Below are 13,700 nucleotides of genomic sequence, written 5' to 3' on the forward strand. Positions count from 1 at the left end.
ATATGGTGGGAGAGCTAGCGACGCAAGAGTTAGGGAGATAGAGAGATAAAGTGTTTAGGAAGAGATTCTCTTAAGTCACGGTTATTAGTCAAGGATAAGTGATGATGAGATTTCAAGTTTGTTTCGATTTTTCAATATTTTTTTTGATTTCTCATACTTTTTCTTTAAATGTAACCACTCTGATTTACACGAGATAAATTATCAGTAGCATATGTGTTATTATCTAACCTTGAAAGCATCGCCTTAAAATAGTTGACGATAAAAAATGTCAAAATAAATTTTGAACAACTTTTCGAACATGCAAGAAACCTTTTTTTTCGAAAAGTTTAAGAATATCCTGGCAAGCGCCAGAAATGAGCTAAGATGTGCATGTTCAACCGTTCATATACATGAGAAACAATTGTATCAAACATAATTGATCTTTTACACATCCACAGCACATAATTTTTTCCACACATCATCAACAGTAAACGATCAGGAGTAAGGCGAAATATGTGGCAGAAAAAATATGTTGTCGCAGGGTTGGGATTCCCCTTTTTCGTTCCTAACAGTAGCCTAGTAAGCCGTAGTTCTACAATAACTAGTTAGTGCCTGCGCATGTCCCATCTGGACGAATTCACTTGCTTAAAAACTATACGATAAATAACATTCAATTGCATTCACATCTATCTCGGACACGTGCTGCAACATTTACACTACTATTGACAAGATACACAACGTTACTGGAGGGTGCACTAATAAATATAGGATCAGCTTATGCACTGTGTGTTTCTCCAACATCGATGGTATTCTTGGAAGCAACAAATAATTAATTAAATTCACAATAGATCACCACTCTTACACAGGCACTACTTTAACAATCAATCAGACGTTCACCTTCCGGTGTCTCTGTAAAGAACATCTCGAAAAAAAAAACGATTCAAATAACAAATAAAAACGAACAAAACCCCAACAAGCAACAAATCACCAACGGAGAAACCATAAACCCCAGGGCAGTTTATCACAAATCCAGCGCGATCACTGCATAATTCCTCTATTCGGAGCACGCCTAAGCCATCTTCCGACGGCCATCATCTCCGAGCAGGGCGGACGAGGAGCATCAGAGCTGCGGATAGAACTGATACGACGTTGACGTTGTGGGGTTGAGCAAGGCATGCCTCTGCCGCTGTTTGCGCTGCTCCGTCATCTGTGAATAAATCCCCGACGAAGAAAACCATCAGATCATGTGTTCGTCACGAAACGTGCTCAGTGCAGGCCATACCTTGTTCTCCAACTCCATGATCTGCGTCATTAGCTCCCGCACCGCGATGTGGTTCGTTTCGAGCAGATTCTTGAGGCTACGCAGCTCGATCTGCTCACCATCGCCATCGACCGCAGCCAACGACATCGCCCTGAGCCGCGGGAACCAGTCCTGGATGTTTGCTTTAACCATGGCGTGCACGTAGCTTTCAGGACCAGTGAACTCGGTGGGGTCCTTCACCTTCACCAGCACGATGAAGTACAGGTAGTGCCACATGTTGTGCTCATTCTTGATGTGCTCTTCGAAGCTGACCGTTTTGTTGTCGAACGCGGACCGATTCAAGCCGCAGATGAAGCATGTGTTCTTGAGGATCAGCTCCTTCTGCTGCTTCTCGCTTCTCAGATCGGCGAACGTGTCGATGATCACACCGAAGATCAGGTTCAGCACGATAATGATGACGATGAAGAAGAACAGCAGGTCGTACACGACACGTGGCACGAATAGCGTCTCTTTGCGGCTTGGCGCCCGTAGGATGTCTCCGATGCCCCCACCATTTCTCAGGCCCTGGTTGAGCGTCGTGATGATGCACATGATCATCGAGTCGCAGCCACGTTCCTTCATATCACCATCTGATTCGGGCAGCTCGGCCGCCGCGGTTTCGGGAGGTTTGGCACACGTTTGTTGCACGACTTGCTCCAGCACTTCCGGTGGTGGTATCATGTGCCCAACCATGGGTTCCCCAGCACAATCGCCATCTCCATTTCCAACCGACGATGGGGCGCTGTACTCTTCGTCCACCTGCACCAGGAAATCGTCCCGGAAGAACATGTACCCAATGATGGAGAACATGTACACGAGGATGAGCGCCAACACGGCGGTGAGTATAATCGATCGACCGTTTCGAGTCACCGAACGGATCACGTTGAGGAGCGTTTCTTCACGATATACCACGTCGAACAGCTGCAGAAAGTGATCGTATTTTCGGGGATATACGATTGAATAAAAATCGTAGTTCTTATCTACCAGCAATACCTACCAAAATCGAGAAGAAAAATGGATGCAACAGCACACCGAACACACAAAACAGCAGATAGAAGAAATGATACAGCAGCTCCGCATCCGTGATGATCGACACAAAGTGCTTCTCGAGTGTACCGTAATTGCCCATCAGGCTGATGATGTGAACGCCTTTCATAACCACGGTGATGCAGCCCAGCAGCCACAAGGTCGGTTCAGGACCGCAGGAGAATATGAGCCGCAGGATGAGCGCCACCACGAACGTCCGGATACCCGATTGCCGCGGTAACGTTATGACGATCGCTAGCGAAACAAGCATCACGATCCAAATGACCAATGACAGGTGGAAGCTCAGTTCTGCATGGGAGGAAGAAAGAAGAATGCGATTAAAAGCCGGATAAGTCACGTGAAATCGACCCACCAGAATCAACCGGTCGCTTACCAGGAAGAGCGTTTTCGAACGGATAGAAGAACGCTACGATCAGGTTTATCAGCACGGCCAGATTGAACAGGATGTTGCTCCACAGTGACATGTAGCTACTGACCCAGAACAGTGCCGGTTGGCCGCGAAGCTTCTTCTGCCATTTCATCTCGTTGAACATGGCATCGTGTCGGTCGAAGAAGTCGGCCACCTTGCTACCCTGGTCATCTCGCTCGGCCGTGTTCAACACGCGCACCTTCGTATCCTTCGTGAGGTATTCACAGATCTCCGGTATCGGAAATACGATCTGCTCAAGCGTACGATCATGCCGCACAATCTCAATCTGTGCCGTGTGCGTCTGATAGTACAACAGCGCCTGGTTTGTCTTACTGTTCGCCTTACTGGCTGCAGCGGCACTAACGGTGCTGGATGATCCGCCTCCTAGACTACTCGGATTAGCTCCCGGAAATGTGATCGCGCTAGCGCTGGCGCTTGTCGTACTGGTGCTGTTGCTGCCTGCGCTGGCTGTTCCGCTGTAACTATCGATCTTCAGCAATCCTGCCAGTTCCTTGTTGTGCTGAGCTAGCTGATGGCACAGGATGTAGATGTTGTGGCCAACCTCCTTCGGTGAGACACCCACATCGTCATCATCATGCCCGTCATCACTAAGCTCGTGCCGCAGGCTACCATACCCATCATCCCCAGTACTACCAGTTCCTCCACCTCCGACTCCACCTCCACCGCCACTACCACTACCACCTTCACTCTGATTGAGCAGCATCAGGATGTTCTCGTCCTGGTGGTACGCTCTACACGCCACCTCGACCAGCTGCTTTGGATTCATGTTGGCAAGAATGCGCTCGGCATTTTCGCTGTCTCCACGTGATTCCATGATCGCGAGCAGTAGCTTAGAGGCGTTGTTCTTTAGCTCCAGCACCAGGTCCATGCGGTTCTTGCCTAGCGGGTTGATGTCGTTCAGGATGAGAGCGGTGATGATGTCGAGTCCGTTCGACTCGTGCGTCGCTATGCAGTTCTGATTGTCGTGACATGGCCCCTGACAGTACTCTGTGAGCGTCTCGAGCGTCTGATTGATCAGCGACACGTTGTTCTCGTTGATGTACAACCCGAGCAGTCCGAGTCCACCCGTCGTCGAGCCACAAATGCAGTCGAGGAACATCAACGTCTCCGAGACGAGGTTGTAGTTCGTCTTGTTGTTCTGGTTCCGCAGCAAGTTCTGCAGCTCCGGGTTGTGGTTCTCACACAGCAGCTGCAGAAAACGCAGGATCGGTTGCATCACCAGTACCTTGTTGGACAGCTTGTTCTGCTCGTCCTTGTCCTTGTGCTTTTCGAGCTTCTCCGCCAGGATGTCCTCGAGTGCTGAACTGCCGATACTCATGAGCGAACTTTCATCCCCGTTGTCCGATCCGGTTGCGTCCGAGGTCGCCGCGAGATTGCGCGCATTTATGTACGACTGCTGAGTCACGAGTGCCGCATTCTGGAGCTCTTCCTTGAAGTCCTCCGTGATGACGATCCCGTTCACTTTGCTCACGCTCTTGCGCTGACCGATCTTGTCCAGATCCTTGCCCTCCGTTTTGCTTTCGCTCGCCTTGTTCGCCGCCATGTCGGACGTATTGACCGTCACGGTTGACTTGATCTCCTGCTGAGCGTCCTTCATCTTGTCGAAAAACACCTTGAAGAATGACTGGCTCAGATCGTTGCTCAGGAACTTGTTGTACATGCCCTTCTGGATGATCGGGTTGCCACCCTCGAGTAGTGCGATGCCTAGCTCGATCGCCTCCACAAAGATAGACGGCGAGTTGATCGATTTGATCACGAGCTCGATCACGAGATCGCTCGCGCCTTCTTTATCCAGGTGGTTCTGAACTTCGTGTAGGGTGCGCCCTGCCCGAATCAGATATTTTGCTCCCGGACCGTGCGATACGCTAGCCATAGGTGGCCCAGCCACAACTGACATACTGGCTGGTTGCAGTACTGCGTGGACACTGGCCACTGGGCCTCCTGCACCCGGTAAGGCTGGCAGAGGCGCTTGCAGCGTGAAGTCGTGTCCGAAGTACCGCTTCAGCAAGATCGTCCGTAGGTGATCACCCTTATCACCGTACTCGCAGTCAATCGTCATCATTTCCTTAAGTGTTTTCAGTATCTTCACGCACAGCTTCTCCTCCTTCTCCTCCAGCAGCTTCTCGGTGTGTGCGATCAGGTGCCGGATGAAGTCACCCGTCTCGCACTTTTTGCGCGATTCTGTGTTGAGCGGGAAGAGCAACTCTGATCGGTACAGGATGTCCACCAGCAGCGACTGCTCTGCTTCGACCAGCGGCTTTAGTTTGTCCTCTAGCAGGGACACGATGTCCTGCAGACCCTCGATGATGCTGCGGTCCATGCGCATGATCTGTGACTGAGAACGTTCCATCTTTGTTTGTTTCGTAACCAGCAACCACTTGCTCGTCTGACGGGACAGCATCGCCGTCTTGTTGAACATCTTCACCACCTGGTTCTCGAGGTCGATCGGGATGGCGATACCGCGCGGTTTTGCTTTCTCCGAGAGCGTTCGAATGCAGTTCTCCACGTTGAAACGCTGTGAAGGTGTCAATCCCTTACATTGCGTCAGCTTGAACGAGTTCTGAAGGATCTTCACGAAAATCAGCTGCCGTTTCTGTGATAAATGAGAGAGAGAGAGACAGAGAGAGAGAGAAGAACACCAAAAGGAATTAGTTAAACCGTTTGGGCCCCAGCTGAGCCGCTAGCATAGGTTGCATAAGTTAAGTATTTCAAATCAACGGAAGCATGTGACTAGCACTGTTGTCAATTTAAACGCGAAGGACGGTGTCGGACATATTTTTCAATCACTAAATACGGGCTCTAGCATTGATCGTACAAAGAAAATTCAAATACAAATCACACGTGTCCTTGCCTGACTGAGAACCAACTTTTTCAACATGGGCAACCGAACTTCGTTCATGCTGTTCTGACGTAGCAATCGTTTGATCTGATACCGCTGCGCCGAGATCATCCTGTTCAGTTGCGTTTCCCAACCATTGTTCGTACCTTCCTCCTGTGGGGACTCCTCGGGACGAGAGTGCCTCTTTGACTTGTTTGAAAACCACATTGAAACGATAATGCACTGTTGAGACCGCGGAACCTCACCCGCCTGGATACTAACCTGCAGTGCCGTGCTTTGGTCGGAGAACTGACTGTTGAAGAAGGTCGTCAGTATGTTCATCACCTCGTTGCAGACGTAGTTCTCCAGCTGCCGGTTGGTGAACGGACCGCCCTTTACCACGTTGTTGATGTCGATCAGGAACGACTTCTCGAACAGGCACCACATGTGGTTGGACGAGTAGATCTCCTTCACCTCGACCTCCGTGTCGATGTAGCAATGGCACAGGAAGTCCACGTACGCCACCTTCACCTCCGGGATGCAGTCCGGGTGCGATATCATCGCGACGATGTCATCCAGCGCCAGCAGGCTGTTGCACTTGATCTCGGTGTACACGTTCTTGCCCATCGTGCAGCAGGCCAGCAGCTTCACCAGCTCGATGTGGTACATGAGCGGGCTCGGATCGACCAGTGTGCCTGCGCTGTACGAACGCATCTGCTCGACGAAGTAGTTGAACGATGCCTTGTCGTTGTAGAACACCAACACCTCCTCGCCGGCGTTGACCAGCTCCTGCATCACCATATCCTGACACTTGCGGATGAACTGGTTCTCCGCCTTGATGATCGTCTGTAGGAACTTCAGGTACTCCACGTGCCGGCCGTGAATCTCGACACAGTGTACAAAGTGCTGCACCACCTTATCGCTGACCTCGTTGCAGAGATTCAGGTTGTCCTTGAAGATGCCACACACCGTCTCCGCTTCAAGGATCTATCGGGAAGGAGAGGTGAAAAACAGCTTTATAACCGCTTCGCCTCCCGGACACTTCAACGCTCTTACCCCGGGGTTCAGGAACAGGTCCAGCTGTTTGTGCAGCAGAATCTGGTTCTGCTGATTGCCGAGACAGAAGTTCTGCAGGAACTCGTGCGCCAACCGCATCAGCTCGTTCATGCGATAGTCATCCTTCTCGTCGTAGGGAATCTGCAGCAGATCCAGTACGACCGTGTGGACACCGACGTTACGCAACAGACGTTGTTCATGCTTGCGGGGCTTCACAAACCCATCCGGTCCTGTCGCCGTAATGCACAGCTTGTTCATGCGTATCAAGATCTGCTGGATCTTCTTGTACTCCTGCGCCTGCTCAGGGTTCAGTTCCGGACCCTGGTCAAAGTTGAGTTGCGACTCTTGCTTCACCAGCTCCGGTTTGCCCTTGGCACTGGCTGATCCGGTCTTGCCTCCACCACCACCAGAACCCCCTCCACCCGCTCCTTCTCCTTGTTCGTTGCCACCCTTACCACCAGTTCCACCTGCATCAGCCTGTTCGGTTCCTTCACCACCTCCTGCTAGCAGGTCATCCGTTTGCTTCGACTTGTACACCCACAACTCGGACTTCTCCACACTCTGCCGTAACACATCGAGATCAGATTTGATCTGTTTGTACGACTCAACGTCACTATCGGACACGAGCAGCTGCACCTGACGGAACGCATGCAGCACCTCATGGCGCTGGCTGAAGTGCCGGAAGAGCAGATGCAACGCACCAGACACCAGCGCCGGGTACTCATGCATGATCAGGTGCAGTAACACACGCAGGAACGTCCGGCCACCCTGCCCATCAAGGTCGAGTGGGTTGTACGTGTCCTCGGTGCAGCCGAAGATGCCCTCCGCCTGGTAACCAATCGACTCGAGATCGATGTTCTTCTGGCGCAGGTTTATATTCTCCGCCGTCGGTGCGTCCGGATTTGAGGGACGACTGAATGCGTTTCCTGCGTGCCCTGACGAACTACCATCGCTTGACATCGTCCCGTGACCCTCGGACGTAGAGTCCAGCGTCGTTACCGAAGTCGTCGTGGTGCTGCTCAATGTCAGTGACACGTCGGAGATGGTGTCCCCGCTAGTACTGCTGTTCGCGTCCAATGTCGTACTATCTGCTGGGGCCACCACCGAAACCGTCGGCGAAGGATCGCTGGACAACGATGATGCCGATCCGGCCATGGTTCGGTCTGTGTCAGGCAGGATGACAGTTGGTGGACCTGCCGCAAGGGCCGTCGTGATCGTCGCGGACGTTTGCTCGTTTTCGTCAAACTCACGCTTGAATATCGACAGCAGACAGCTGATGCGATAGTCGAGACGCACGTCCAGGATGAACTGCAGGATTTCGATGATCTTCAGCTTGGTGTCCATCACCAGTGGGTATTCCTTCATGAGCTGCGACACTGACTTGCGGTGTTGTATCGTGGGTGACACGATCGCGGTCGATATTGGACCGAGTGTGAGAGATGTCATTACCGCACCCATGTCACCGATGCGGCGCAGCACGCCTCCCTCCGCTGGAAATGGCGATAATGGAGAAGATCACACAGTTAGTTCACAATCTGGACAGTGGCATGACAGCGGCTCTGGGACGTTGGAATTTTCCCAACACACGGATGGGGACGAAATTTAGAACAATCGTTAGAAGCCAATACACGAGAAGTTGCACTGTCGACATGGAGAAACGTTCAACTTTTAAGGACATTCTAAATTGTAACAAACTACTAGCAGTTACAGGTTCTGAACAGTAAAGAAGGAATGGAACCAACATGTTCCACCGTGGTAAGGAGCGTTTTGAAGGTTGAACGTGTGCAATGATGTCAGGATAGGGGACGATAGGGAGATGATAGGGACGAGTTCGGTAGATTGACGCAAATGAATATGTCAAACACAATCATCCCCTACGTTGCACGAAAGCCGGCATGAAGCTGTGATGTAACGATGGTTGAATTAGCTCCAAACGCAATAGCCCAGCGGAGATAAATTCGTGACGTTCAAATCAATAGCTCAGGAGGGTTAATTCAACACGACAAAGGGAGGACACATTCATAGCGTTTGGTAGAACGAGCTAGCAGCTGGATGTGTTTGTTCATTGCGCAATCGGTAAGCAGGCATTCAACAGGTACAAAGCACATTTGAGTACAGCTAGAGGAAAAATTGTGGAAGCATCAACATAAATTGGGAACAAGAACATGCGGTACCTACAGTTCATTTTTCAGTGGTGCATCCTTACAGAATGTTCCAAGCAAGGAACGATGGTGTATAATGGGTGAGAAATGAAAATATTAACCTAACGCACAACATCTAAAGCAAGCATATTACAGCGTTTTTGTGATTGAGCCAATCACACACTCACACACGCACATACCTCCAACACCCCGGGCCGCACCATCATTCACAGGCCCGGTGGTGTTCGCTTCCGGTATGCTACCGGACCGGAGCTTAGACGAAGCTTTTGTTGCTTCAATGGCGGCCAGCACGGCCACGGTTGACGCGGAGCGATTCAACTTCTGCGGCATTCCGAACTCACTCGTCAACATGCTTCCAGGACCGGTTCCACCACCATCGGCATCGGAATCCTTACGTGCACCTCCATCTTTGCTAGACACAGCAGGTACGACTACCTCGTCCTGTATTGAAATCCCCGGCAATGCCGCTTCCTTTCCATCAGCTGCATTCCGTTGGTGAGGTCGTACGGCGGGTAGCGTTAGTAGCGCAAATGTTAGTATGAAACGAAATGGTATCCTACTCCTCAAATGAATGAAATCGTGCAAAGATGACTGAGACACAAATGAGGTGCGATAGCGCCTGTGAAAAACCGCACGTTTGATACTACTGCAAATGCAATAAACGTCATAGCGAACAACTGGACCGTTGTCCTGCGAGAACGCTCAAACAATTCGTCGGTACAGACACGAGTGAAAAAAGTAACGCAGCCCGAATAGAACGAAAATCAAGCGTATTAAACCCTACACTGTTCTGAATGTTCTAACAAGTAAACGAAACCAACTTGTGGCCAAAGTTAAGTAAAAACAAATGAAAGAACACACGTTCATGAAGCACAAAATAATACAATAGCATACAAAAATGATAGCCTTCAACTATGAGGTCCTTGCTACTTACAGTCGATATGTCCCGTCGGTAGGCCAGTTCCATCTGCCTCGCTGTTCGACACGCAGTCCAGTATGTTCAGTAGCGTCTTCGTCAGCCGCAGCAGATCGCTGAAGCTGTAGAACCCGAAGTAGATCAGATCTCGCGCCAGCTTCACCACCTCAAACGTGAGCTTGTTCTGGTCCTGATCGGCAAACCACATCTTCGAGACCACGTGATTGCACAGGTAGTCCTCCACGAAGGCGATGGTCTTGTTGAATCGCGCCCGCACCGCCTCCTTGTTGCTGTCCGGTTGCTTCTCGATGTCGTAACTGCATCAGGGATGGAAACATAAGCAACGGTGACAGAGTTCGGTTGAGATGAGTGATGGCCTTGCGAGAGCGCGCGCTAGTTCCTAATTTGCTTACTCACTCGTTAATCGACATGACGGTAGGTATCTCGGACCACAGCCGGGCGTACTTGACAGGCGTGACCGGTTCTTGTGGGTCGCGATCGACGTGCAAGTGAAGCATCAGCCGACAGAACGACGCCCGCAGATCATACGGTACGGTTTTGTCGGACATGCAACGCAGTATCAGATCGATGTCTAAGTGTGGCGACAGGTTGTTTAGCGCCAAGTACTGTCGGTTGAGGCACATGTTCGAGAACAGGTTCAACTGGTGCCGGTAGTAGTCGAGGATGGCTGTATCAACGGCGCGCCCTATTTTCAGTCCCTGCGCTAACCGGCTCATAGATTTCGATTGCTAGAATGGCAAACAAATAGACACAAGTCTCAAGGTTAGGTTCTCTGGCGCTCCAGTGAATAAAATTCCCGTTCCCTTGCCCGATCATACCGTTCGGTTCTGCCACATCAGCACGACCTCGTAGCGTTTCTTCTCGTCCAGCTTCCGTTTTCCGCTAGAACCTGCTCCCTTTGGCTCGCCATCGCCAGCAGGACCCGCGGAACTAGACTCATCAACCTCACGAATCTCCGTGAACTCCCGATTGCCGCGTTCCAGCTCACTAAGGTATCCGAGCGGGTCGTCGTCTACCTCACGCAAGAACGTCTCAATCAGGATGTCGGCATTTTTCGCACTCAACACGCTCTTGCAGATCAGCTCCTGCGTGACAGCGATCGCCTTCTTGTTCGAAACGCACAAATCGGACAGGTAGTCGAGAAAGCGTGACTGCCAACTCTGCATATTCTTACGCACTAGCCCAACGAACGTTTCGATTTCCGCCGCCGTGATGTGCTTCTCGAGCAGCTTCCGGTTGTTGTGCAACAGCGCGGTGATCGTGTCCTCCGCCAGGATGTCATATCCAATCTGCTTCTGCATCAATCCGAAATGTTTCGCGATGTACTCCTGGTTCTTTCGGTAGTCCTGCTGGCTGAGTTTCAGTATGCGATAGCACAGCCGGAAGATGTTCTTGAACGGTGCGTTCTTCGGATCACCCAGTTCGTCGATCTTCAGGAATGGCCCATCAGCGCCTTTCACCTCCTGGAACGGCCCCTGAAGTATCTTGAACAGCTGCTTTAGGATGTACTGCTCACGCAGCAGTTTCTGCCGATCTCGGTTCGGATTGTTGATCGTCAGCTCGAGTGCGTCCGACTTGTTCTGATCGTTCTCTTGCCCCGCGATGAAGAACACGATGTCCTGCAGCAGTGCGATTAGCGATCGCCGCTCGTTCGACGAGATCGTACCATTCTCGAGCTTTGTGCTCATCGCAAGCAGCAGCTTGCAGGCGTCGTTTGCGAAGTCAAGATCACGCACCTCCACCGGTGACACCGGGATCAGCTGGAACGCTTCCTTGTCTTCCTTGATCGCCGAGCAGCCAACCTTCGACATGACCGGTTTGTCGTCATCGATGTCGATCGGTACCGAGGTCGCGTGTACCCAGGTGTTCGAGCAGAGGTGTCGCAACCGAACGTAACTCGACTGCGGTACCAGGCCCTCCGGTCGCGTGATCGTAGTCGAGTCCAGCTCGAACACCGATGCGATGTCCGTTGAGTGGGGTACTGGTACCAAGCGAAAGGAGTCGCCTCCGGCCGGATGACTCGAGCTGCTCGATTTCTCCGTCCGCGAGATGTCCTCGTCGATCTCAGCCGCCAGGTAGTACCCGGTGGCGAGGTGCTTGAAGCGAAAGAGCGAGTTCCAGTGGCCAGCTCCTCCTCGGCAGCTGTCATGTTGGACCACTTCCACTTCCCAGAGTGCTTTGCTGCTAGTGGCGGCTGTCGCACTGCTTCGACCCGTTGTTCGCAGGAACACGTGCTGCTGCTTCTTGTACTCGTCCATCGTGAGGAACTTCTCCTGTTCCGCGTGGAACAGCCGCACAACATCACCGCCCTTTAGCACGTCTTCTTGATTCTCACGCTGCTCCATGAACAGAGTGATCTTCCACGAGGTGGACGAATTGAGCACGTTCACCTCCTTGCTGCCCGGGTTGTCCGGCAGTTCGTACGTTGCAGCTACGTGAAGATTTTGTCGGTTGGCGTTGACCGGCTTCAGGATGACTTTATCACTGACGACCACGTTGTCACCGGCCGACCGCAGCTTGTAAAACGGCATGATGTAGAACCAGGAACCTTCGTTTCCGTTCGCGTCCAAATACACCCGCATCGCATTCTTCTCCAGCAACGCCGGCAATCGGATGTTCACCGTGACGTACTTATTTGACTTGAGGTGCAGCAGCTGAACAACGCTGCCGTACTGCACGACCGTCCCCAGAAGCTTCTTGTTTTCGGACTCATTCTGCTTCTTTTCAATTTCTGCCGCATGCTGTGATGGAAAGGGAAGGATTAGGAAACGAAGCAAGAAGCTCGGTTATCTTCCCCACAATGCCTGGTTGTACGTGAGACTGGCTTTTTTTATAAGCGTCTTTCGTATTCTTTTGAATACCCAACAACAACATTATCTTTTTTTTTTCAAGAACACGTTATTGATGGAAGAAGACACATTCATTTGTGCGAGAGGAAATAATTCCCCAAAGTGATTGCAAAATATTGAAATCCCACATATTTGTCTTTCAAATCCCAAAGTCCCCAATCAATCTATCAGCCAGACGAGAAAATCTCACGAGAAATACTTACGTGTAACCGCTTCAGCAGACTCGTGTCGGTGTTCGTTGTGGTGCTCTGTTTGGCCGCTTTCCAGAACTGCTTTTGGGCTGAGTAGCGGTTCATGGGACATATCTTGATGAGGCAGTCACGGAACTTCTCGGGCGGATCGTTGAGATCGCCCGCCCCAGGACACACGACCACGCGATCATCGACCAGGCTGTGGGAAAAGCGAGGACAATGGGGTCGACCGGCGTTAGAGCAAATGACTCCTGACGAAGAACGGCTGGTATCGACAGATAAGCACTTACCCGAGCGTGCTCAGAAACCCGGACACACTGCCCTCCGAGTACAGGGACACGATGTCCCCGAGATGCAGGAAGCTAACCGAACCAATCGTGCTGTCACCCATTGTTGATGTTTCTCACACTGTCGGCTGGTAAATGTGTGTTCTTTGCCTACTAGCGCCGTGCCGAGAGGACACTCGCTATTGTTACACGAAGCCACCACCTCACGGACGACAAATAAGGACTAATCCACCCGAGAAACGTCGGGCAGCTTTGTAACGCCACCTCTAAAGGAAACCCACTTGACTCACTCGCTTTCGCTCGATAGCTTTCACTTTACACTACACTTCTTTCGTTTCTGATATTTTTTGTTTCACGAAGGACACTACGACACCACGGTTCGAAGGACAGTCCCGTTTAGACGGCTCATTCGAGTGGTAGGTACATCTGGAAAAGAGAAGCGGAAGAACACGTTACAGTAGAGAAAAGAAAAGCCGGCGAGAATTGGTTGAAAGATACGGATAATAACGACAACCACAACGGACGGCGCATAGGCACATTCTCATCCATCCCTGGACGTAGTTGTTTCGTGAAAGGAAGGAAGGACAAATTAGTCAGCATCGGTTGAACTAACGCACCCGGGAGAAGTGCCCCAGGTCGGATCG

At 51.3% G+C, this 13,700-nt stretch overlaps 1 protein-coding gene across 1 annotated transcript; it reads right to left on the reverse strand.

Moving 5' to 3' along the window:
* Positions 1 to 1,099: 1,099 nt before the first annotated feature.
* On the reverse strand, positions 1,100 to 13,160 carry LOC128722517 (inositol 1,4,5-trisphosphate receptor). The gene is made up of 12 exons (XM_053816185.1): positions 13,060 to 13,160; positions 12,782 to 12,968; positions 10,548 to 12,470; positions 10,126 to 10,457; positions 9,727 to 10,025; positions 8,972 to 9,274; positions 6,631 to 8,120; positions 5,857 to 6,561; positions 2,700 to 5,349; positions 2,277 to 2,614; positions 1,262 to 2,200; positions 1,100 to 1,186 (listed from the first exon to the last, which is right to left on the reverse strand). Exons 1-12 carry the CDS (start codon positions 13,158 to 13,160, stop codon positions 1,100 to 1,102), a joined length of 9,354 nt encoding a protein of 3,117 aa, XP_053672160.1.
* Positions 13,161 to 13,700: the final 540 nt, after the last annotated feature.

This window comes from Anopheles nili, chromosome 3 (assembly GCF_943737925.1).
Source record: "Anopheles nili chromosome 3, idAnoNiliSN_F5_01, whole genome shotgun sequence".
NCBI lineage: Eukaryota > Metazoa > Arthropoda > Insecta > Diptera > Culicidae > Anopheles > Anopheles nili.

Coding starts and splice junctions, on each gene's coding strand:
- LOC128722517 (XM_053816185.1), bottom strand. CDS start 13,160: ATGGGTGACAGCACGATTGGTTCGGTTAGCTTCCTGCATCTCGGGGAC. Junction 5,350..5,856: donor ACCAAAGCACGGCACTGCAG/GTTAGTATCCAG, acceptor CATTTATCACAG/AAACGGCAGCTGATTTTCGT. Junction 2,615..2,699: donor GTTCGAAAACGCTCTTCCTG/GTAAGCGACCGG, acceptor CCTCCCATGCAG/AACTGAGCTTCCACCTGTCA.